The 25,882-nt window shown below is 37.7% G+C and overlaps 2 protein-coding genes across 2 annotated transcripts; one reads left to right on the forward strand and one right to left on the reverse strand.

Annotated features, from left to right (window-relative positions):
- Window positions 1–6: 6 nt before the first annotated feature.
- Window positions 7–9,952, reverse strand: slc67a2 (solute carrier family 67 member 2). Its single transcript, XM_008434678.3, has 6 exons — window positions 9,311–9,952; window positions 7,658–7,745; window positions 6,312–6,355; window positions 5,214–5,343; window positions 4,304–4,513; window positions 7–3,492 (listed from the first exon to the last, which is right to left on the reverse strand). The coding sequence occupies exons 1-6, from the start codon at window positions 9,395–9,397 to the stop codon at window positions 2,636–2,638; spliced, it is 1,416 nt and encodes a 471-aa protein (XP_008432900.1). The 5' UTR covers window positions 9,398–9,952; the 3' UTR covers window positions 7–2,635.
- Window positions 9,953–12,182: 2,230 nt separating this feature from the next.
- On the forward strand, window positions 12,183–18,635 carry tmem182a (transmembrane protein 182a). Its single transcript, XM_008434686.3, has 5 exons — window positions 12,183–12,764; window positions 14,748–14,874; window positions 15,559–15,657; window positions 15,728–15,865; window positions 16,835–18,635. Exons 1-5 carry the CDS (start codon window positions 12,612–12,614, stop codon window positions 17,056–17,058), a joined length of 741 nt encoding a protein of 246 aa, XP_008432908.1. The 5' UTR covers window positions 12,183–12,611; the 3' UTR covers window positions 17,059–18,635.
- The last annotated feature ends 7,247 nt before the right edge of the window (window positions 18,636–25,882 follow it).

The raw sequence follows: 25,882 nt of genomic DNA on the forward strand, positions 1-25,882 counted from the left end.
AAAATGTTTCAGACTGTTCAGTTTTTTATTTGGAATTATTTTGAAAACCGTTTATCATTTTCTTTCCATTTCACAATCACGCACATTTTTTTCTTGATGCAAACACTTTTGTAAAGGCACTGCAAATATTAAAACATTAGTCCAACCAACAGCAGTGACGAACCTTCATAAACACAAACTCCTGTATAACACATGGGAGACAACTGAAGAATGCAAAAAGTGATTCAACTATAAAAACACAAAGGTTTCGCATTTAAAAGAACAAAGATTTCCCAAAGTCTCTGAACAAACTTTTGTTGTACCTGCAAAATATTCAAAAATTAAAGCTGTGGGTCTTGTGTGAGTCCTAGATGTGTTTTAAATTATCTTTCAGAAACCAGTAGTTAGTAGAACAGCAGTTATACTGCTGATAGTTATATTTAGTCAATTCAAGTGCCGATTGCAAACTCAGTTCCCATCCAGCCACACGAGGCCCACATAGATTAGAAGTGCAGATATGCAGAGGGAAGAAAAAAAGCTGAATTACATCAAAAAGATGAACTCGCATTGCATTTCTTTCAGAAAATGAAAAGCTTAAAGTTAAAATTGTTTAACAACAAAAAATGATTTTGCCTTAAATCTAAAAGACATCTTAATATGTTGTAGTGATTAATTATGGTGTTTATCAACTGAATATGACATATAATAAACTGTCAAAATACAGTTTTAAATCAAACTGGACTTTTTTTTTTATGCGTCACAGTAAGGGTATTTTGAACTCCGACATAAAAAAAAAAACTTTCACAATTATTTTGAACAATATTTACTATTATTTAGGGCTGTACTTGTTTAATATGTAGTGCAAAGAAAAAAAATAATTTACTTCATTTCCAGTTGCCATTAAGGTTAAAAGCTGAATTTACTTTACACCATTTACACTGCATTAGAAAAGAAAAGGTGCCACCGAGGTGTAATTTGTAAAGGTTTTTCACATTACTACTTCTACAATTTGAACAGGTCAATATGGCCGAAATAATATGAACAATTTTTTTAAATGGTGAAAAATTACAATCACAAATTTATCATAATGACTTATCAAAGGTGAAAATTCTTACCTGGGACTTTAGGTAAAAACTGCAAATGAAACTTAAAAAAAAAAAAATGTTAAAAAAAATCAAGTAATGACACACAGGCATAGTGCAACTTTGCTACATGAAAGCTGTTTTATAAGGCTAAAGGAGGAAATACAATTGATGTGTCTATAACAGCATGTGTTAAATAGATGAAACCATAATCTCTGCTTTGGTAGATTATCTTTACATTCTTTACATGCTTTATGACCTTTTCTCATCATTTCTTCCGTTGCAATATGTCTTAATCAATAATCAATAGTGCAGATGTGTCAAGAAATCTGCTGCTGGTTGGAATTCAACTGGCCTGCATGTAAGCAGTTACTTCAAAGAAATTATTACATTTCCAATCATGTCTGCAGTTGGATCAGGCTTCGATTTAGTGAGAGAGAACAAGACTTAACCATTTTCAGTGTTGAGACTTTGCCTTGAACCACTTCTGGTCCTAATGCAGTCACCGTGCCTGTGTGGATGCAAAGTCTATCCTTGGATCATTTTGGAAGAACATTCCTGCCATCTAGGGTTAACAGTCTGCAGGACACACCGGTTGTGATTTTGCAGTAAGAAAAGGGCTTCTGAGCTACATGCATTAAAAAAGCCGCAATAAAACTCATGATCTAATAACATTTTTCAAAGCTCTGTTTAGCAGCATTAATAACATAATTTAGGTTCCTGAAATAGCTTAGCTACCATTATTCACAATTATGGTTCATGTTAATAAGTAGAAATATGTCTAAATTTAATATTAACTACACATCCTATATTTAAATAAACCATTTTATTTATGTTAGCATCTACAAAAATGTGTATAGTGGAAATATAACAGTAAAAAAGAAAAATCAGTGTGTAATGGAGTAAAGTAGATAATGGGAAGTTTAGTGTTTCTTTTAAGATGGTAACCCACCCCTTTTTATTTATTTTTTTTAACAACTTAACATTCCTAATATAAATATTTAATGGCTGCTTACAGCAGAAACATTTTAAATGCACACAAATGGCTTGGAAAGAGAAATTAGAAACGGATAAAATCCTTGCGAACCTTTCCAACACTTGCAGAACGAGAATTGGTCACAAAGCTATAACCAGAGGATCTCCAATAACGACAATTTCAGTGGTCTTGTGTCTTCATAAATCAGTGGCGAGTGCACCTCTAAGTAGTACTGACAGAACTAAATTAACAACACGGCGTAGATTATTGCAGTAACAAGGACACCAAGCCAAAGTTAAGGCCTTCACTGCGCGTTTCTGTGAAATCCGACTTCAGCATTTATGGAAGCACAAGAAACTCTGCAGCCTTTTCCTCCGAGCTGCAAACGTCCACGGTCCCTGAGAGAAAGGCCTGCGGTCCTTGTGTCGAGTCGTGACATCAGCAGATTTGTTTGGCGGAGGCATCCGTGGTGAGAGACTCTGTTCACGCTGAGGGTCTGCTGTTCGCCACAGCTGCATGCCACAAATAAGAGCACTTCAAAAAGTGGCGGATCTGCATCGACTCGACAAAAGATCGTCATTCAGCTGCAGAAACGGTTTTAAAGTTTCACTGTTTTTGCCAGTGCCCTCCCGTCCCACTTTGGGATTCTGACAAGGAGCAAACCCACAGCTGCCAGAGCGAGCACTACCCCCAGACTGGACGGACCGCAGGGGCTGATCTCCTGGGTCAGACCTGAGAGGAGCGGGGCCAGGACGCGGCCCACGGCCGTCACCGACTGGCCAGCCCCGATCAGAGTCCCGCTGGCATGGACGCCTCCCCTTTGGAGCTCCAGATCTGTGATGCACGTCCGTCCGATAGAGGTAGAAATGGCGAAGAAGGTGGAGGTGAGCAGCACCTGCCACACGCTCGGAGCGGCGGCGTAGAGGAAAATGAGCAGACAGGTGAGCATGGTGGAGTGGAGCAGCAGAGCGGGCATGTTGTTCCTGTAGAGCTGCGTGACCGGCCCCACCAGGAACCCGGCCAGGGCCCCCAAGGTGCTGCTGTAGCTGATCAGATAGCCCGTCATCTTCGGTTTCATCGAGAAACGCTCCTCCATGGCCAGAGAGAAGTTGCTGTAGTAGAGCATGATGGCGACGGCCATCAAGAGACGCACCAGAAAGAGGTCCCACATGTCGGAAGAGGCCACCATGTGAATCCTGGAGCTGACGGAGGTGAGCTGTCTCCACGCAGGCTGGAGGAGCGACACCTCCCTCCACCTCAAGCCAGGCTTCCCAGCAGCTCTGCGCTCCGCTTCGGTCTCCGTCGGCGACGCCGAGTGGTGGTTGTTTGCGTGAGAGCCGTTCTGCACAGACTTGCCGCAGTATTTGTCGTGGCATCTTTTGCTGGTGCTGTTGCTGCAGTTAGTTGCGTTTCGATCGGTTATCGTCTCGCTCCACGGCAGCAGCCACACCAGGCCTGAAGCACAAACATGACTTTAGACAGCAAACAGAAAAACTGCTGAAAGGACGCGCCTGAGGTTGTTAAAGAAAGAGACGGAGCTGAAAATATTTTATATGGAGCCCAAATGGAGGAAGGGGAGACATGCCGGTGCTCAGGAAGTGTTTGAAAGAAAACCAAAAGACCTTCAGCAGTGATGCTTATATTTCCTCAAAGCAGACGCCTGTGGCTATCTTTTGAAGCATAAATTATTTTCGTAGGGTTAAAAATGCATGAACAGCTGCATTTTGTTTGTGAAAAGCCAGTCAAACTTGAAAAAGCATCGGTGCACACTGTGCAAGTTGAAGGATCGCATCATTGAAACACATTGTAAAACTGAAAATGGACAGAAATCTGCATAACACTTAAATCCTGATTTTAGAAAAACCGAAAGAGATATCAAGAAGCTGAATCATTTGAAGACAGCTTAACATCTTGTGACTTATCTAAAAGTTGAAAGGAGTTTCTAGGTTGAAGTATGCAAAACGAATAGACTGTTAAGGAGCACAAAGTTTTTGCTGAGTTTTGTGGAATTCTGATTGTTTTTATTGCATTTCTATGGAGCCAAAATCTGGATGAATGTTAAAATATTGCATGAAGTATGAAAGATAAAATTACCAAAAAAAGATATGGCAGAATTAGAATTCACCAGAAGAAGGTGAACGTTTTGATATATGAATTGTTGAAATCAGTTGAAGTATAAAGAACAAAGACGGAATACAAAGAAATAAAAACACAGACTTAAGACTGCAATTTTGTAATATCAGATTATTTAGCGTTTTAGGCTCACCAGCATTGATAAGAAAGATGGCTGCACATGTAAATGAGGAGGTGTAAAAGCCTCCTTCGTGCTCAGTGAGGTAGCCGCCTACTACAGGACCCAGGATGAAGCCGACACTGGAGGCCGCATTAAAGTGTCCCATCACAAGAGGGCGCTCTGATTCAGACACCAGGTCTGACAGCAAAGCTCTGCAGATGGACAAGGAGTGTTTGAACAGCCCTGGAAAAAAAAATACACACATGTTGATGTTTAATACATAAAACAAAGTAGTGCATAATTAGACAGAAAATGCAGACTTTAATCAATGGAAATCTGAAATGTGGGACGTGTGTTTGCGTCATCGGTTGTTCATCAAGTGCAACAGGATGTTGTCTAATTAGTGAATTGAGTCCACAACACTGAACACACCATCTATGTGGCGAAAGATGGTGGCAGCATCATGCTGCGGGGATGATTTTCTTCAGTAGGAAAAGAGAAAATATGAAGATGGATTGAGTTAAATCCTGCAAGAGAAGCAGTTACACTCAACAGGCGTGAGATCAAATCAAAATTTCACATTCCAGCTGAAAAATTAACATTTTGTTTAACATCTGTGGCTATTAACGAGTTTTATTTTGCTGGGCAGAGGGGACAAAATGCCTCTTTGGATTGTTAAGGTTGTAGATACTTGGCTTAGGCCATGTATTAGAATGGTCTAGTTAAAGTCAACACCTAAACAGAGTAGAGAACCTGTGGGAAAATAAATTTTCACAAGGTCAATCCAGCATGGCTGAGCTTGAGTTATTTTCAAAGCACAACAGGGGGGGAAAAAATGTGGCTCTGATGTGTTTAGAGGGACATACAGCTTAAATCAGACGTTTTATCCACAAGAGTCTTTGGAACAGGTCATTGGGTGCCGTTTGCCCCCCCCCAAACTCACCCACAGGTATTCGTGCGAGGACAAATAAAGTGATGCTTGTAGAAATCCCCAGCAGGCCGTAACCACAGGCGCTCAGCAGGATAGACGTCAGCAGGGAGTAGCGCCGCCCCACCACGTCGCTCCAGCTGCCCTGCCAATCACACGCCGATCCGTTCAACGACACATCGACATACGCTTCGACAATAATGGTATCATTAAGCAATCAATGACAGAGTTGGACAAATAAAAAGCATATTTCTTAACAAGCGCGTACAGAAAAGAAAAGTTTTTAACTTTGCTCTGAAACTATGCTAGTTGTGTAAAAAAAAAAAAAATCACGCGACTCAGAAACAAGAGGCACAACAACTAAAACTCCACATCCTCTGTGCGCCAAGCAGCTGTGGTTTGATTAGACTCTCTCTCTCTCTCACACACACACACACACACACACACACACACACACACGCACACGCACACACACGCACACACACACGCACACGCACACGCACACGCACACACACACAGCAATGATGAAATAATAAAATTAGGAGCAGTTGAGACGATCTGTGCTCTGGATGTAAACTTTTGGGTTGCAGCTGTTCACATTATCCCAACATTCACAGGGATCCAGTCTGCCTGCATGAGGGCACCAACAGATGACTCTTTATGTGCTTAATTTGTCCCATGACCCCTGAAAATTAAACCAATTTCTGGAGCCGTGTGCAGCAGCAGAAGGAGTTAAGAATTCAGCTGCAGATGCCAAACTTACTTTGTGCTCTTTCTTAATTTTTAAAATAAATTTTAAATTATGCATCTTCATGATTTTGTTTATTTCGTAGGTTGCTCTCTGAAGGGCGGAGACAATTAGAAATGATTTCTGTATTAAAAGAAGGATTTTGTGGCCGACCATGAGCCAGTTACGCGCATTAAAGTCTTCACAGTGATCCCATTGTGCGATCACAATCAATCTTGAACAACCAGTGTTTTTTTTTGTGTTTTTTTTTGTTTCCACAAATTACCAGGAATTCAGCCATTTTGTCCACTATAGTGGGCTCGTCTTGTTTACCAGGAAATCCTACAGAAAAGGAGGCTGCACAGAGAAACAAAGTCAATACTCACTACTATTGTGCTGGAGAAAAGCTGCAATATTCCATACGTAGATCCTGCAAATTATAGATCAAGTTACAAATAAAAATCTTGCTTGCAGATTTTTATTGTTACTATTAAAAGTGTAAATACTAGTTATTGATTGATTACTATCTACTAAACAGTTAAGGTGACTGTAAAATTGGTTTTGTGATTCAGATTTGCATCCAGAGTCATAAACTGGGCAACTTCCATTTTTTGAGTTTACATGGATAATAAATCTTAATATATGAAGAGAAGTTATGAAAGAAATCACAGCATTTAAGTGTTGCATTTAAATTGCATGCACATTTCCTTGTCAATCACACTCAATAGTCCATGATAAGAAATGAAAACATTTTGTGTTTTTTCCACAATGGTAAGATTGGTTATTGCACAGTAACACATGTATTCACAACCCTTCAAATTTCAGGAACGTTTTCACATTACAACCACGAACAACAGACAACAGCATCTTTTGTTAGGATGTTACGTGCTCAAAAAACAATTTATTTTTTTTTTACAGTTTTTATTTTAAATATTGTTCTCTGTCCATTTTCCTATTAACTCTGAAAACCTTTCCTGACCTTGCAGAAATCTATTACTCTACACAACATAAAGCTCCCACTTCCATGTTCTTAACTGGAGATGGAGAGTTCAGTATGATTTGCTACATTAGTTTTCTACCACAAATTGAAATTTAAGTGAAGTCGAACAAGTTAAAATATTACATTCTCGTAATCGCAACATCTTCCTCAAGCTGTTTGGCTTTTCAAAAATGTTTAAACGGGACTTCTTATGGTTTTATTCTTGTTATCCCTCCAGATGTGGGAAGTAAATAGGTAATTCTTGGCTGCTTTCCTACGTGATGCTCTCTAACCCGACTTGTGAGTTTATCGTATCTCGGTGGTTTTGTATGTCACAATAGTTGTTACTTTTGAAGGGTATCAGAAAGAGGGCTAGATGTTAGAGTTAGAATATTAATAACAAAATGAAAATATTTTACCTTTCCAACTTAATAATTATTTTGCGTTGATCTGTCACAGAAATTCCAATAAAACATGTTGAATGAAGTGAAGCCGTCTAACGTAAAGAAGACAGTCTTTGGTAAAAGCACGCTCCTGTGTTTAAGTATTGGGTTAAAGATGAATGTTTTCTGAATTAATTTACTAATTTTGGCCTTTTCGTATTGATCTGTAAAGTTTTAGTAACTAACTAATTGTGAATGTGACATTTATGTTGTCTGATTTGTCTTTTGTAGCCATCAGACAGTTTGTTTCAGAAGGCTGAGCTCACAGAAATGTAACATATCACTTAACTATTATGAAAACACAACTCACCCACGATTCCAGCCACTGTGGGACTCGCGCCAAGAGCCTTTACATGGTGGCTCAAGAGCGGGATGATCATGCTCACCCCGAACAAGTCCTACAGAAAACAAGAGAAGATCTCAAAAAATGATTCGGTTTTGGGACAGGACAAAAACAATAAGAAAATAAACAATAAAAGAAAACAAAACCTAAAGAATAACAGCATTTTTAATAACAACATGTAGGTGTAATGAAAAGTATGTTTGATATCTTCTAAAAGGTTATTTTCAAAATGTAGTTTTTATTCTGAGCACATATTCTAATTAATTGAATATGACTGTATATACACTTATAAGATTTGTAAATAAAAAAAGAACTCTGCATTAAATCAGCTCCAACATAAAAAATATTATATAAAATAAAACACATATCCAGCAGTAATATAAACACGTATAGTATATAAACATAGTTACATTATATAAAAACATTATCAGATAGCCATAAAACAATAATATAAAAACATAAAATAATTAGTAGTAGAAAAAAAAGTTAAGTCCTTCAACTGCAAAGAATAATAATTAAAAAACAAAGTAAATACACAGGTAAGAAAACAGTAGATAAATAGCAGAATGATAAAGTTATATTTCTCATCACAGGAAAAGAAAGTTAATTATTATATCCTCCCAGATTTTGTACTTTGTGTTGCTGCTGAATTTAAATCAGCACCACTTCCAGTCTAAATTTATGTTCGGGCAACCAGTCACACCAAAAACAAAGAAGAAAATATTATAAAGAGACAAATTATTCATCAGACCTTTTACGGATATACTCTGCAAATATTCGTAGGAATTACATATCTTTGACTCTGTGAATACACAGGCTTCAAAAGAATGGCTTTGGAGAGACATGGGTGTGTCAGACAGCAGCTTCACTCCCTGCAGGAGGGAGGAGTCACAGGAAACGTGACAGCCAGCAGGTTAGAAACAGGTGAAACATGCAGACAATCTACAGCTATTAATTATTCAGGGCATGCTTACATAGCACAAATCAGACACTCAATCAGCAGCTACATCCTGTTTTTCTGCATAGCTGAGATTGAAGCAGCTTTTGCCAGATGCTTAATTGGAGGCACACAGCTGCTCATACAGCGTTCTAACACAATCCAATAATGACATTCTTTTAAAGCTTAGGTAACATTTATTTTTTCCCCATTTAGTTTTCAAGTCAGTTTCCTGAATTATTTTAGCCACCTTTAATTAGATGACTGAAACCGTGAAAGGTTTTAATTTGGAAGAATCTGCGGGGGTGACCCAAAACCTCCTTAATTACAAAAGCTTCAAGGAATTGATCAGAGTGTGTTTGTGAATTTAAATCTCCTCTGCAGCAGCTGGCTGAAAACAAACAGAGATGTTAAAACAACTTGACATTCCCAGATTCCTCAATGATTAGCACATTACCACAGCACCCGTTAACCAGCGATAGCAATGATTATTATTATTATTATTATTATTATTTCCTGTCAATGGGTTATACTCTAATACAAAGATTGAACCGGTTCTAATCTGTACCTTTGCATACTTGACATCACACCTAAGTTATGAAAGCCTGCCCGTGTCATTGATTTCACATCTCACCCAGTTAGACACCTGAAGCAGCAACAGAGACCCGCAGTTCCCGACTCACCATAAAGCCCACCACATAGATACAGTGTATGATTCCCCTCCGTCCTTTCAGTTTCAGGAATAAAGTGCTACATCTCTGGTTGTTCATCCTCCCGCGGTGACAGCTCGCTCACAGCCGAGGCGGAAGCTCCCATCCGGCTCTACTGTAAGCAAACACGGCACACGTCTCAGAGCCGGCGGGCCGCTCCGGCAGCCGCAATGGGGGAGACGGTGGACCGCTGCCGGAGAGGGGGCAGACATGTTGGATCGTGTCAAAGCTACTGGGTTAAAAGAAACATCTTACACTTTAAGAGAAGTGTGTATTTCTTATCGTAGAGGTTAAAGGTGAATTGTTTTATCCTTATGAGTAATTTTTGAAGTGACTATTCCCCCGTGACTGTGGAGTAGATGGTATCATCCATTTACGTCACAGACGTGGACATGAAAAAAAAAAGCTTTTCGTTACTAGCTGTAAATTGCTTGTAACAAAGAAATGAAAATAATTTTATAAAAAGCTCTGCCTATAATTCTGACGTTTAATAAAAAAGGGACATCGATTAAATGTTTTGAGGTCCTTCCTTTTGTTTTCTTCAACGACCTTTGAATGAACAAATTGTGTTTATTTTCTGCCACCTACTGGATCATCCCGAGCACACTGCTACTTTAATTTAAAAAAAAATCTACAAACATGCAACACAAAGTATAAAATAAAATAAAATAAAATAAAATAAAATAAAATAAAATAAAATAAAATAAAATAAATAGCATCTATACCAAAAATGTAAACAATATAATTTAAAGTTATATAATAAAACAAAGCAAATTACAAATAACAAATTAAATTTACAATCTTAACAATTCACAGTGTTAATCCTTAAGAACCAAAACATTCATTAAAATTGACTATAAAACTGACATTAAGAATAATGAAACCAAACATATTTTAAAAAGTAAATTATTGTCTTAATTTCTCAAGTACACATCACATAAACCTTGAAAACATGCGAGGAAAATGAAATATGCTGAAAGAAGTGAAATAGATAAATAAAAATAATTAGATAAATAAATGAAAACGTCTCCATTTCTTAAAAACTAATTTCTCAAGGATGTATTGCATGGAAGATAAGAACTATATAGTAAAATACACAATGAGCTAAAATCATAATTTAAAAACATTAAAAAAGAAAACAAATGTATACAGTAAAATATGCACCCTGAAACAGTTTCTAAAGTATGTATCATGTGGACTTTAAGAATTGGTGGACTACATTATTTATAACAAAAGAAAGCTGAAATAAAACAGAAACTAAATAAAATAAAATACAATTATTGTCCTTGAAGAAAAGTCTGTGCAGGATTCTTTTTCTCAGAGTGAAAACAAAACTCCTAATTCTCCATGCGCACAAAAACAAGAACATTTGTGTTTTGCTGATGCCAGATACAAGGCACATTTATTTGGCACATTTATTTAGTTTCGTGTAATTTTGCTTAATGACATTCGTAATATCAGAAACTGTTTTGTCTGCCCCCTGGTGGGCCATCATGTTTACTCCTGCTCTATTTAAAATACAATTTTTGTATTTCTAAGTATACACCATGTGGCAGTTGACTAAACTGAGCTATTACTAAAATTGAAAATATTTTGTTGAAAATCAGAATGAGATTTTACTCTGTTGGGATGAACTTGACAAAGAAAGACTCCTGACCACCAGAAGCTGACCAAACCAGCTCATTCACTCACAAGCACTGAGATATAACAGCTTTGGTCGAGAGCGGACCGGTCACAAAAGGGTGTTAATTGCAAAGTGCTCACCTATAGGTTCACTGCTAAATATTTTACTTTAGGTGTTTATGAGGGGAATTATTTGATGTGGCACAAAACACTGCAAATGAATAAAAATAAATGTATGAAAAAAGGTAGGGAAATCACAAGTCACAAAAATAAAGACAGTCTCTTCAAATTCTACTTTATGTGTGTTAGGGTTTGTACTAGAGCCAGAGTTTGACCATGATGAGTCGTAGAGCTGCCAAACACTGTCATAGAAGAGAAATATGAAGCAAACTGTGACAATGATTGTCTTCAGAGCTTTATATGGTATAAATATGTTTATATTCCTGTTAAAAATAGTTCTGTCTGAATCATCACTTGAAAAATGAATACATGACAAATTGAACTTTTACCTTCTTGAATACTGTACTTTCATGAATACTGTAAAGCACTTTGATGCAGTTAATATCTGTTTTTAAAATGCTTTATAAATAAAAATGACATTGACATTGAATACTCATATGATTTGTAAGGAGAAGATCATTGGATGATTCTTATGTTAGTGAGTCGGGTGGACTTAGAGTACAAACTAGCAAGTCTACAGGAAAAAAAAAATGTTGGGACTTGAGTATAATTTTACTTGCATGTACTAACCAATCCTTACAGTATGTAAGAAGGCTTGTAATGGCAGCCAATCGTGTTTGACAATAAAATAGTGATAAAGAATTTCAGCCTGATTTGGTCTTCCAAACAAAACTCCTCCATGTGTTTTATTGTTGCTGTATTTTAATAATTTCTTTATTCTCACTTACAACTCAAACTGCTTTGCTGCTGTTCATAATACAAAGAAACACACTTGAAGAAGAAATTTGATTAAAAAAAAGAAAAATGTAAAACTCTGATCAGGAGCGTCACACAATGTCAATAGACGAGGTTGCAGGTTTTGTTTTGACGAACGATTTAAAGCAAAACAAATTGCACAACTAAAGGAAAACGTTATTGATATAGTGGTTTGTATGTGAAAACTCACTTCAGAATAAATCAAATCTCTGACGTGAGTTTCAGAGATTTTGCAAAACCGTCTGGCAGATTTAAACTTGTCCCCCCTGGGGCATCATCACTTTGTTGTCTTGTAGGAGAGAAGGGGTTGGTGTTGTTGGATTATTCTCTCCTTTGCTGCCATTTCTGTCTCACCCCACTCTGACATTCCCTCTCAGATTCTGGGTGTCCAGTTGCCTGGTTATTTCTGCGCTAATCCCCCTCCCCTCACGCTCGCCAAATGCTCCACGCATTCAGCTCCACACCGGAGAGGAGCAGCCACCTTCAACCAGACATCAAAAATAGCCCGGGGGCAGGGAGGGGACTGGGCTGGAGGATCCAAAAGAATCATGTGGACAACTTTATCCTCCCATAACACAGAAACAGATAGCAAGGAGGACTGAAGATCCAGTAACCCAATGATACACAACCGAATAGGGTAGAAACCCACCAAATCAGAGGATCTGAATCTCTGTTCAAGGAAACCAAGTGTGTGAATAGGAGCCGATTCTGGAATATGAAGCTCAGCGTGGCATTGTGTTTTGCTGGGGTGTTTGGGGCTTTGGCAGCAGCATTTATCTTCCTTTCTTTTGGAACCGATTACTGGCTTTTAGCCTCAGAAACCTGCGACCCAGAAAATAAGGAATCCAAAGACAGTCTGACAATTACGGTGAGTACTGGTCTCTCCTAAAAGGCTGCAGGTCAGGGAGAATATGAGAACAGCTGTGTTCACTACAAGCTTGGACTAGTTAATGAAACAAGATTAAGGCAAGTTGTTCTGCTCTTAATGTTGCGTTTTATTACTGCATAACATTATACAGCAGACATCAAGTCATTTAGTTGCTGACATTCAACGAGATTCAAAGATCAGCTGCTCCGATTATTTTCTCAGCAGCTGGACTACAGAGCGGAGAGGGATCCCGGTAATTCGACTCTGTTCAATGTAATGTGTGTGCAGCTATGCAGTGATTGAGGAAGAGCTTGTACCGTGTGCCTCTAAGATAGAAATACAAGTCCCTGTAGTCACAAAGGCATGACGGTGTATTATATATCACCGAGTAGAGCATACTTAGCTTTCCAGCTTCCAGAGTGGGCTTATACTGACACCCACACTGGAGAGCAGGACCATAAAACTGGAGTGGTGCTGGGTGGTGCATGCTACACAGAGAAGAGTAACTTCTTATGACGCTTTAGGTTGACTTTCTGATGTACCGAGAGGTTTCCAAGTTTCAACAAGCTATTAGGATTTTATGTGATAAAAAAACGTAGTTGAAAAGAAACAAATGTTTTCGTATAATTGTACCACATTTCTAAGATTTTTATGTTGATAAAATCTTTAGAAGGTGCAGCGTGCATTTGTGTTCAGCTCTCTTCAACATCTAGTATAATCAATTGATTTCAGAAGTCAAATAGAGCATTAATCACTGAGACAGCTCCTTGGACAAAATACTATTTCATCCAAAAAAATAATAAAAAAACTGCAGAGACCGTCAGGTCAGGCTTTAGAATTGGTTGAGAAGACAACTTTTACTTGAACAACTCCCGTCTGTGTGGAAGAAGGACAAGTAAAACCATTGCTGAAAGAAGCCACTAGAAGTCAAGCTCTGTAGGGAACACAGTATGTTTGGCAAGACAGAAGGACCAGAAATTCAGCTTGTGTGCCAATATTAATCCGTACTGTGCAACATAGTGGTGACAGCGTCATGCTGTGGGAAAGATGGTCAGAGTAGATGAGAAGAAATAAATAAAGGAAGAAAACCTACTATAACCTTCTAAGGGCTAAGATGATGAAATGATTTTAATCAAAATACGTTTCAGTATCAGTGAATGTCAAAGCCGAAATGTAATTTAAAAGATGTGGCATTAGTTGGGAAAGCTTTTGAAAACCAGGTATTATTAAACCTTCATGCTTATTCTTTACTTTGCGTTCATATTTAACATCAATCACAATAAAAGTGATTAAAGGTTCAGGGTGTGAATTAATCTTAAAGTCACGGAAAAAATACCTGATCTAATGCCGTTAATAATAATTTCTTAATAAGAAATTGAATAGGTTTTTTTCCTTTGGAGAAAATAATGAGAAAAATACATCCTCCCTTTTTCCATCACCCTTATCTGGTGAATGAAGAGCCTGCAATCTCAGTTGGCACCAAGAGGAGCAGCCAGAGGTTAATGGGCCTTGCTCAGCTCAACCTTTGACCTTCTTTAGCAGCTGCACAGACAAAGTGGCAGCAGATGCTGCAACTGTATCTCATAAGTTTGAGAAAGTGCCACACCCAGCAGGCCTCATTCAGTGCTTTGGCAAACTCATTTAACCTCTTTACCAAAACATTGTCCTATAACTCAAAACAGTGTGTTTTATTGGGATTTTATGTGACAGAGTAAAGTATAGTAGTGCTTAATTTTGAGCTAGAAATAAAATGATGCATGATTTTTTAACATTTGTTGCATTAAAAACATCTTAAAAGTGTGGCGTGCATTGATATTTAGCTCCCCTTATCCTGATAGCTCTAAATAAAACTCAGTGTGATTGCATTGTATTTAAAGATGTTTGAATATTTTTATGAGACACAATATCAGCTATATTTTTCAAAGCTGGACATACTCAGTGTACATCTTAAATTCCATATTTGTTTTGTGAATCATATTTCAGCTAGCCGTTGATGTGGTGCACGACCAAAGCGGCAAGATTGTCTCATTCCATTATGGTTTCTTCTGGATTTGCTTTTCTGGACTCCCTCCAGATGCTTTTCTCAACCACACGGGGACAATATCGTCCTGTGAGTGAGCAGCATTTTATTGTTTGAACTGACATTATTTTTGATTTTGATCACAATACTCATTCATTTTCACATATTTAGAGGAATTGCTTACATGTGAGACTAATAATACCTTAAAGACAGAAGAAGCTTCAATGACTTTTTAATTCTTCATAATCTCTAACCACGGAAACACGTTGTATTTGTGTGAATGGGCAAGAATAAATTAACTCTCCAGAAAACTGATAGTTTGATTTCTTGTGAAACTTTATGCCAGATCAGAAACAAAGAACAGTTTGGTTTTTGTGCTGTTCATCTTTTGAGAATGCCTAAATAAAGTTGAAACATTAATAAAAGTGAAATAATCTGCTCATACAGGAGGAGCAAAGTGTGTTCTTTTGTTATTAATGATAGAAACATCCCAAACTCTCATGTGACTTGATGAACGAGGTAGCACCATGTGATGTTTTTCATGTGGTCTGTCAGCTGGTTATGTGTCATCTGTTTATTTTTGGGTTTTTTTAATGGTCACTATGGTGACACAGTCTGCAGACATGAAAATGCCCCTTCTAAGGATTTATGGAATTCCACATGAGTAATGAGAAGATATAAAATTATACTGTAGTTTGCAAACTAATGAGTACAACTAAGTGCTATTAACTTTCATTTCTGTAGCCGGTGTTAAAATATGTCTCTTTTCTGAAGGGGAAAAGTCTTCCGCAAAACTCTGCTACCCTGGCTACCTGTTCCCGTTCCCAGAGCCAGGGCCTACCAACAGTACAACAAAAGACAATACAGCTATCAGTGAGTGTCATTCATACAAATTATGATACAGCGTTTCTCTGCAGCAGGCTAATATCTCTGCTCTCTCCAGTCTACGGAGGTTTCTGGAGGATCTTCATGCTCATAAGTGTGGCAGCGGTAACTCTCGGAGGGTTCCTCATCATCTGTGCAGCTCCGTTTGCGAGCCACTGCTTGTACAAAGCAGGGGGCGGCCTCTTCCTGACGTCTGGTGAGTATAATCCAGGGGCGGCGTGAGGGACTAAGCACATGTTTTTCTGAGCAGTAATGTACTGAAAATACGACCCTCCCCCCTCCAGAGTGAATTTCAACCTCTTTAAAAGGTACTGATGTTCATAACTCAGTAGTTATGAACATTTTAAGGGTTATTAGAAATGAAATGAGTCTTTTATCCATTTAAATTGTGAGTTTCTCATTTTGAGTCAGTTAACAATTGCACTAAAGTAAGAGGCGATGTCTTATATTTATACTGAAAGAATCAACTGGAAAAATCTACAGTTTGCTAAATATTATAAAGAAAAAAATCAAGACTAATGTGACCCAACAATCCAGAGTCAAATTGGAGATAAACTACTAATTAACGAGGCAAACAATTCTTCTAAGCTATAAGCTGTGTGGGGGAAGAGTTAAAGGACTATTACCACTTTCTATGAATTATAGCTGAGATGAAAATCAAGACATTGTTTGAATCTAAGATGCAACAATGTTAGTTATTGTAATTGATTAATTCAGACGTTTATGATCTACTTTATTCTAAGATGGGATATTAATAAGGGGAAAGAAAAAAAACAACAGAAACCTAAAGTTTTGGAAACAAAGATAATTCAGCAACTTTCTATGCAACACACGCAGTTGTTTATCTCTATTTTTAAAGGAGTCTTGCAGGGCTTCACTGAAAATACACAAAACACAGCCACCCTTTTAACACCCTTTACTTCTTGAACAGGAGCCGTCACGAGGGACTGATTAGCCAATCAGAGATGGAATTTAAAGTAATTAAAGCTACAAGCTGACGGGGAATAAAATGTTCAAAAAGATTGAACAAGACCTGTGTGTTATCTGAGAGAAAGAATACTTGTGCAGACGCTGAATATGAATTACAGTGAGGGAATTTCAGTGCTTGAAATGATTGAGTTTACGCATCCCGAGCTCACTCTGTAACTCTTCTCTGCACCTGCAGGTTTTTTCATGCTGTGTGCCGTGGTGATGCATGTGGTGTGGCTTCAGGTCCTGGATGTGGTCCAAACCTTCATCAACGAACAGCGAGCTACCCATTGTCCAGACTTCACACTGAACCTCAGCTATGGTCTGTCCTTCGTGTTTGCCCCCATCGGGATCTTCTTCGCCCTCTTGGCGGGCCTTCTGTTCCTGCTCATCGGTCGAACTGTAAAGATCCACCACTGATTGAAAAGTTTTCTCTTTACACGCTCGTCTGATTCTGTGTCATCGGGACGCTGTGGATTCTCTCTCTCCTCTGTGGTTTCAATGATCTGACAAGCTTGAACATTTTGGTGTGAGACACTTGTTTGGTTTTCTTGTGCAGTTTTGATAAATGGTAGCCTGAGAAACAGTGCGATGAAAACATATTTATACCCCTTTTACTTTTTCCATTTTTGCTTTTTTAAATTGATCAACACAAAGCAGTACATAAGTGTGAAGAGGGAGAAAAAGAATAACACTTTTACAGTATGGTGTGCATTGTTTACTCACCCCCATTTACTCTGTTGCCAATTAGTGAAGTCCAGATGAGGCAGCTGTCTTGGAAAGCCACTCGATTAGAAAATGTAGCCAACGTTTGAGTTACTTGATCTGAGCCAAAATCCAGCTGTTATGCGAAGGCCTCAGAGGTTTCTTAGAGAACATTAGAGAACAATAAACTTTAAGATAAAAAAAGGGAAACTTTTGATCTCAGGATGTGTAAAGCTTGCAGAGACATACTCCAAAAAATGAACTTCATTAACGCCCCCCAAAAATAAATTAGATTCTGGTGTAAATTTCATTGTCCACGTTTCTTTGAATATGTAGAAGGTTTTTATCTGTGGGTAGGAATATTCTTATTCAGCGGGTTTTAATTTAACAAAAGGGAATTCTACAAAGTATTGATTTCCAGAGGCTGAATATAAAAGCATGACATTATTCTTGGATTTTTTTTTTATTTTAGGAAATGTTGATAATCTTGATGATCATCAATGTTATCTAATGCATTTTGTTGATCATATAAAATCCCAACATTTTTGTCAGGCTTGTGCATTAGGGGTTGTAAATACATTTTCTCAAGGTTCTGTATTTTTTAGGTCACTTTGTAAAAATTGTGTTTTTTTTATTTTATTTTGTTGAACAATGCTTATTTTTATTTTTTTATTTTATTTTATATATTTTTTTGCTTTAGCACAAGAAGTTGAAGGGGTACATTTCTATACAAATTCTAATTTTTCCACATCATGAGTCCAAAAACCGGGTACAGGATTGTCCCTGTGGTACATTTTTCAAGCTGTACATTCACAACAATGGAAGCAACAATATCTATATTAGTTTTAGTCAAATCTGTGTGTACAGCAGAGTGGCTCATGCATGACGCTAAGTATTAGGCCACAGTTGTAAGTATAAAGGCTTCAGTTTCATTGGTGCAATGTCGGAGCTTTATCCACAGACATATATGCAACTTTTTAAAATATGATTATTGCTGTTTTAGTCAAAGTTTGTTGCAGTGAGAATGCTTTGATGTTATGCAATATAGCAAAGTGTTTTCAAGCTATCGCGCTCACAGTTTCATCATTTTCTAAGAGATATCAGATTGATAACGAAGATAAAACTGTAGAATATCCTGGTGACGTCATTCTGATGTGATGATGTCACTTACTGGTCAAGTTGGTTCATGTCTGAAGCAGCAGTTTTATGTTGGTGCTTTTACACTGTTTGCTGTAAATGATTTTATCACAACTGCAATAAATATTAAACTGTTTGTGCTCTTTGACTGTGAAGGAGTGATTTTTCTTTCAGTCTCAAAATTATCGTTTTCGCCAAAATAATAGACAAAAATGTTCATATAACAAAAACAAATAAATAAATGAGAAAACCTTACTGCCAGGCAGATGGGGAAGTCATGACTTATTTTTACTTAAATTTACTGAGTCTTGCATATTTATGCTTTTTCCAAGTTTTTTTTTTTTTCAGTCTGTGTGGTGGACACGTGTTGGTTGTCAAAGTTGTTGCACGAACCATTCAACAAATCTTTCATTTAAAAATAACTTGGTAAAGTTTTAATTTATTTAAGTACTTCTAATAAAGAACAATTAACCTTCACTGACGCTCAAACACTTTGTCATCAGAAAATAACTTTTTATTTTACTGTTTACTATAATATGTGTAGATGCAAATACCAGGTAAGGCACGTTGGATGTATTTAGTATTTCAATCAGTATTCCTGTTAAATACTGTGTGCATAAACTGCAAAAAAAAAAAATTCTCTGCAGTTTTGTAAAATTGTATTTCTTCTTGTATTTTTTCTGTTTTGTTGCACCTCTCAAAATAGATGAAATATTAAGGAAACAACATCTCAATAAATTAACCAGGAAGTCAAAGTTTTGGTGTGAATAGTTCTTCCACAGCAGAGAACGACACAAAGCATAGCACCATTATATTATAAGTAATATAATATATAAAAGGGCCCTCAGTTGACAGTTGTAGGAGCTTAAACCAAAGATTTTGACCATTTTTAATAAAAACATTTTAAAAATAAATAAATAACTGCAATTTCAAAGTTTCCAAGCTCTTCAACGGAGTGAATTCAATGAATAACCACATTCCTGAAGTGTTTACTTTGAGTCTTTTCAGCTTATAGTCTTACATTTGAAGTCCCTAAAGTAGACCAACATAAATATATTTTTTAACAAAATAAGACCAAAGACCTGAAAAATTGTAAACAAGTGAAGTGACACGCCACCAGATGGCAGCGTTCTCCTGACAGACTCTCCTTTCCAGTCGGCACATCCTGAGAGGCAGAAATCCCATTTTGCTTATCTGGGGTCTGTGTGGAGAGTACGAGGCGTTATGCATTTAATCACAACTTCAGAGCTTGGATCTGTAGATGAAAGAATTCACACCTTGACTTGACAGACGGATGGTAATTTCACTCATGAATGGAGCATTTGATCAGGATCTGAATGTACTCCTGTGTTGATTCTCGTGCGTCTGCCTCAACTCTGTGCCTTTCAAGATTTATAATGTACTTATCGCACACGGGGAAATGCATCCGCAGTTTGCCTCAGAATGCAGGAGGGAGTGACACAATGTGAGGCGCTGATTATTTTTGTGAGACTGACTTTGCCCCACACAAAAGACTCTAATGATGGAAGTTCTCACTTCTGCATTTCTGAGATGTTTTTTATTTTTTATTTTTAAATTACTGCCTCCGCATCGTGCAGCATCATCTTCGGCTGAGCCATGTGAGAATCCGCGCCGTGGCGAACCTCTGCAGGTCAGGTGGGCAAATGCTAATAAATTGTAAGATACGATCTCAGCATTTGTCCTGGACCGAGGCGGGGAGCCGTCCTTTCGGCCAAGTTTCCCCCAGAAAAGAGATTTCTTATCTATTGGACTTCCTGATTTAAATGAAATACTAATTTGAGTTACAAAAAGTTTAATAATTTCTTCAAGCAGATCCGAGTAGTGTGATTAGAAGGGGAGGGAGTAAAAGGTTGAGGCATAATGCATGTGCTGAGCAGCCAAGGTCCTGGAGAAGTGGGGCCCTGCAGTCGGTAATGTCATCAGAGTGGGAGTCCCAGCTGAATTCAGCACTGTTCTGCATGATTGCCCATGATAATTGTGTGTTGATAGGGAGCGCCGGAGATGGAGTATAATTTCCACCGAGAGATTCCTAAACAAATACCTGTGCTCAGCAGAGGGATGGAGTGCGGCAGAAGGTGAGGAGAAGAATAGCGGATGAGGGGAGATAGAGGATGAGAGGGTAGCACTTGCAGAGAAGGGAGATGAGGAGCAGGAAGAGGAGGAGGAGGAAGGACAAGAGGAAGTAGTTGCACTGCAAAGTCCTTCACACGATAAAAATTAGAAAATGGAGAAGCTGGAGAATGAGAATCATGAGTAGAATCAATTTATTAGAAGAACTCCATATGGAAAGATGGCGTGTTTTTGCACAAATCTATAAAACTTGGAGTATAACTAAGATTTAGTGGGAGTTTGAGAATTGAAAAAGTGAGCAATTTGTTTTATTTTTTAGCAAGATCATCTACTGAGTTTAGTCTGATTGAAATTAATCAAATTGAATTCAATTCAGTTCATTTCAATTCAGTCACACATTTATTCCAATTGTTATCAGGGATGCTCAACACTTTAAATCTGATCATTACATCAACATTATATTTGTTTTAACTAATTGATTTGGGCTTTTTGCTTGCAACCAAATATACTTGAAAGTCATTTATTTCAGTCTTTGAACATAAAAAGTGAAAATCATATGTAGATTTATTGCACAGAGGGTAACAACTATTCTTATGGCTATCATGGCATGCAGTTATTAAAGAAACCCAAATTTAATACAGAAATGTGCGCCTACTGAAAGATATACTGTATATTCTGTACATTAAATATGCTCAACGCCTGGTTGACCTGGGTTCAGGTGAGGCTGTGTTGTTGGTCAGTCAGCCTCAGTGGTACTGTGGTATGCACACATCATTTACAAATGACTAAATAAAACCATCGTCTCCATAAATCTTGTCAGCAGAGGGAAACATGAAGTAGATAAAATGACTCCAAAAATGATCACTGACTGCAGAAACCTTAATAAACTGGCCTCAGGCAGCTTCAACTCTGTCTCTCTCCACTTCTCATCCAGAATCCAAATGTAAATAAAATCCAGAATGTACTCTTGTTTATAAGGAACACATCACAAGGATTGATACATCTGTGGTTCATGTCCTGCATATGTGACCCTTGAAACTCTGACTCCAGCTGCAGCCATGACAGCTGGAGTCAACAGGACAGTTTGATGCACAAACACAAAATTGAAAAAATAAAATGCTTAATAAAATCAGGCAAAGTAAGTAAAATAAATATATAATAACATCTTACATCACTTATAATATCACTTAAGAGTGCAGTTCATAACAGGCCTTCCTCAAGTTTCTACTCTGGCTTTAACCTAAGGGTCAGAGTTCAATTTAAGTTCTTTATTTACTTAATTTGACATATTTGTTCCTTAATCAGAGACAATATGTTACTCCCAGAAAGGTTTTATCTCACTGCACCTCACAATTTTAGATAAATGCTCCATGAGTAACAAGACACTGAACACCAGAGAAATCTGATTATGAAACAGTTTAGAAATACATTTTGTGATTAAAGATTTCAATAAAATGTGATTTTAAATAAGTGGCCAATCTACTTCAAATTACATGAAAATAAAAAATGGGATCCAAGTAACTGTATAATAAATACATGTGACAAGAAAAAAAGACGTAACTTAGAAAACTAAGTCAAAATGTGTTAAGTCTAACATCACAATTAATGACAACTCATATAAGAATTACCAAAGAAATGCTAACCAATGCAATGTGTATAGCCATATACATTTTAAAAATGTTTGGACAATCTTGATAATTCATCAAATTTTATTAATAAGTCTCAAGAGTTAGCAGATCGACATACATCTGCCGACTGTGAGACTTTTAGAAGTATTTCTTTGTTTTATTGCGCAAGATATTGTTTTAATACATTGCTAAAGAAAACAATGACGTATATCTATTTAATAAAACAGGTCTGTAGGAAAAGGAAGGATCAATGCAAACAAAAAGAAAACAAAAAAAGGAAACTCTCATCTAGGTTAAACTTATTGCATCTGAAAGAATCAGTTTCAATTAGGAAGTGAGCAGGAGTATCAACAGTGTGCTAGAAAATCAACCTGAAAACTGTATTCTAAACATGCGTTTTCATTTATCATACTTTTACATTTTCATTTTATTTAAACCATGACTAGCCCTTTGAGAAGCAGTAATAGTCACTGTTCTTCACTGACGTGGTCAAGGCGAGATAAGCTCAGCTCTCAGTCGTTCCTGTTTAACCTTGGAGGAGTTTTGAGCTAATTGGAAAACAGCCTCTGCCTGAGTGCACACACCTTATGGCATGTAGTGTAGTTATCATAGCTTATCTGGCGACTGTATCGTAATCCCCCGCGACACGCGAAGTCGGATTTCATTTAAATCTGATTGCTTTCAACTCTCCGAAAAAGCAAAAAGTATTTGAATTGCATGAACAATATGGCAAGTCATATTACACGCTGCTTTCCTCTTTAGAGGTAGTTTTACATAATTTCCCATTCGTTTGAAATAATGAATAGACAATGGGCCGCATAATTGTGAGAATTTACAATTCAGAGGACTACGTCGTATAATCATCATGCATAATTCAGAGAGCTGAGTGCATAGGTCATCGGTGGCAGTGGCACGGGAAGTAACTCGGGTCGTCAGACACAGAGAGGTAAAAATCCATACGTTTATCTGGATGGAGCAGCAGCAAAAAAAAAAAAAAAGGAAAAAAGATTTGGACAAAAGTTCATAGAAGCACATCATCCTGTTTCTCTAACCCAGCTCTCATTTTCAGCTGAGAGACTCTTTCAATGGAGTCTGCAAGTTGAGAAAAAGCTCACTGATGTGTAAAGAAGCGCCCGGCAGCCTAAAAGCGGTTATTACATTGTTGGCCAGTGAAAGCTACACCTGTATTGAGTGGATCCTCTCCGGCCCTCCAACATCCTGTGGCCTCACACCTCGGCTTGTGCATATAAATGACATTCCAGAGAGCGTATGGACGGCTCTTGTTCGTACACAAGGTCTCTTGTTTCAAAGGCATGCAAATGTCTGCCGCTCCTCTCAGCGGCTTTCTCTCTCTTTCTCTCTCTTTTTTTTTAACTGCCAGAGGAACCGTGAAGGGGATGATTGGGACTCCACCGCCACCTTTTTACCTCCTGAATATTCACACGTCTCTAACGCCGCATACGGATCCACAAGTCCTAAACAAAACAAAAACTTCATCATCTGTCACGGTCTGAGAAATGATTCCAGATTTTTAAGAGAAGGCATCGCTTAGCGCAAATGTCCAGGTGATCAAGTGGAGCTCTGTGGGGGAAACCATGCCTCTAGTTCTCTCCCCCCTTTCTTCTAACTTTCTTTGGGATTCTTATGTTTTAGCTTTCAGAAGTTCAGTTCTGCATTTGAGTTTTGCTCGCTTCCCCCCCTCCCTCCGAGCCATTAATTAATGCTTCAGTACAAACAGCCAACGGTTTTGGTCATGAATATTCAAAGACGGCTCTCTTGCATATAATTTCTCATGCAGTGTTCTAACACTGAGCGTTGGTGAGCTGCAGAGCCACAAAGGAGTAGGCTCCATGTACCATGTGTATCTGTTTCAGTGTGAACAATAAACCTGCAATCTACACTCTTATGGGTTTTTTTTCCCTTTTCTTTCCGTGAAGTGAGACCTAACACAATGAAATGTGACATTCTTCTGCTGGTTTTAATTTTACATTTATGATTACGCTAACTTTGTCTTTGGTTTCTTGTGTAACTCTTTAGGCGCTGGACATAACCGCACCGTACAAAATCAATTGTTTTGGGCAGAACCCACCTTTTCACTCTCATCATACATGTGGAGCTTATTTCAATTTTGCGTTGAATTCATTTTTAAGTGATTTCTTTATGGTTCTTCACGGCTCTGTTTGTTTCGCTCAAAATTTCTTTTATGTAGTAGAAATGATTTTTTTAAGGACATCGCACCTCATTCTTCAAAAAGTCATTTTATCCTACAACTCTCTTTGTTGTGTGAGGATGTCATGTTGATTCCATCAGTAGAAAAGATCTCCTTAAAAGTTAAAAGTTGTTTGGCCAAGTTATCACTGAAATTCACTTTTTTGGGGGGGAGGAGAATATTTAGCCATAAAATGCAGCTGACTGATGTGGCAGAAGATGTTATTTGATTCACAAGAAATGATTCTTTGCTAAATTACCATTTCTATTTCTAAGTAGCCTAGGCTGCATTGATCACGCGTAGTTCAAAAACATGTGTAAAGAAGTTACAGCTGTCATCCTGGACTGTTTTATTCTACAGATTTGTTGGTTCGGTTCACAGTGGCTTGTGGATCAGTGGTGGAGCAGATTCACCAGATGCCAGAACCCTCAACATGCAGCCAGGTTTGATTCCTGACCCTGGGTCATTTACTGAACGTCTGCCCTTCTTCCTGTCAAGCTGCTAATAAATACAGGAAAGTAGAACAGCAAAGTCTAACAAAACACAGTTTATTTTTTTGGCAACAGTACCTTTAATTGCTACAACCACAAATGTTGCTTTGCAGCTTATTACTCTCAGTCTTGTTTTTGTCTTGTCAAGCCCCCCTCTTTAAATATTGTTGTTATTAAAATTATTATTAGTATTATTGTTTTTGTTGTGTTTCCACTTGTTTACTCATTTATTTATTCATTGTGAACTAAGGCACTTGAGTCATAACTGTTTACAAAGGATAAACCAAGATTTCATGTTGCTCTATCAGCATCTACAAATATATTTGTTCCAACCCAGAAAATAGACAAAATAAAAAGTATTTTTAATCATTACAGCCCATGGAATACATCTATTATGTGAAGTAATGATGGCTATCTTTAAAACTGAACTAAAATATTTATTTACTAGCTTTTAACAATTCATTTAACAGTATTTTCAAATGTGGTAAAACTATGTGTTTAGCTTTTTGCTTCATATTTTGCTGAACATGATGGGAAAAGTGTCTGCTGCTTCAGCTGGGGCTCAACAGTCAGTTTTAACAACATACATGTTTATTAATGACATTATTTCAAGGGGGGAGCTTGTGGGGGGCATCTGTCATATCTGTTAGTGTTAAACCTGTCAGTGTGCGTAAAAGCATTCAAAAAATAAGCAGGCACAAGCTCTGTTTACCATAATTAATAGAAACTAAATATACAATTCTAATGTTGCTATTCAAATGATTCCTACACTCTTTGTTTGCCTCTTCATGTGTATTCATGAACAGCGCCTTGTACGCAACCTCATTTTGTCGCAGCAACCCTCATGAAAATGATGTATTGAAATCGCGGTGGCGGTAAAACACGGGCCTGTTATTAACACTTGAACTACATCTGAGCAGAAGTCGCTTTGATTGGAACCGGGGCGACGTTCTCCCAGCAGCGAGGCGACGGTGGACTTCCTT

This window comes from Poecilia reticulata, chromosome 2, assembly GCF_904066995.2.
Source record: "Poecilia reticulata chromosome 2, P_reticulata-male-v2, whole genome shotgun sequence".
In the NCBI taxonomy this organism is placed as follows: domain Eukaryota; kingdom Metazoa; phylum Chordata; class Actinopteri; order Cyprinodontiformes; family Poeciliidae; genus Poecilia; species Poecilia reticulata.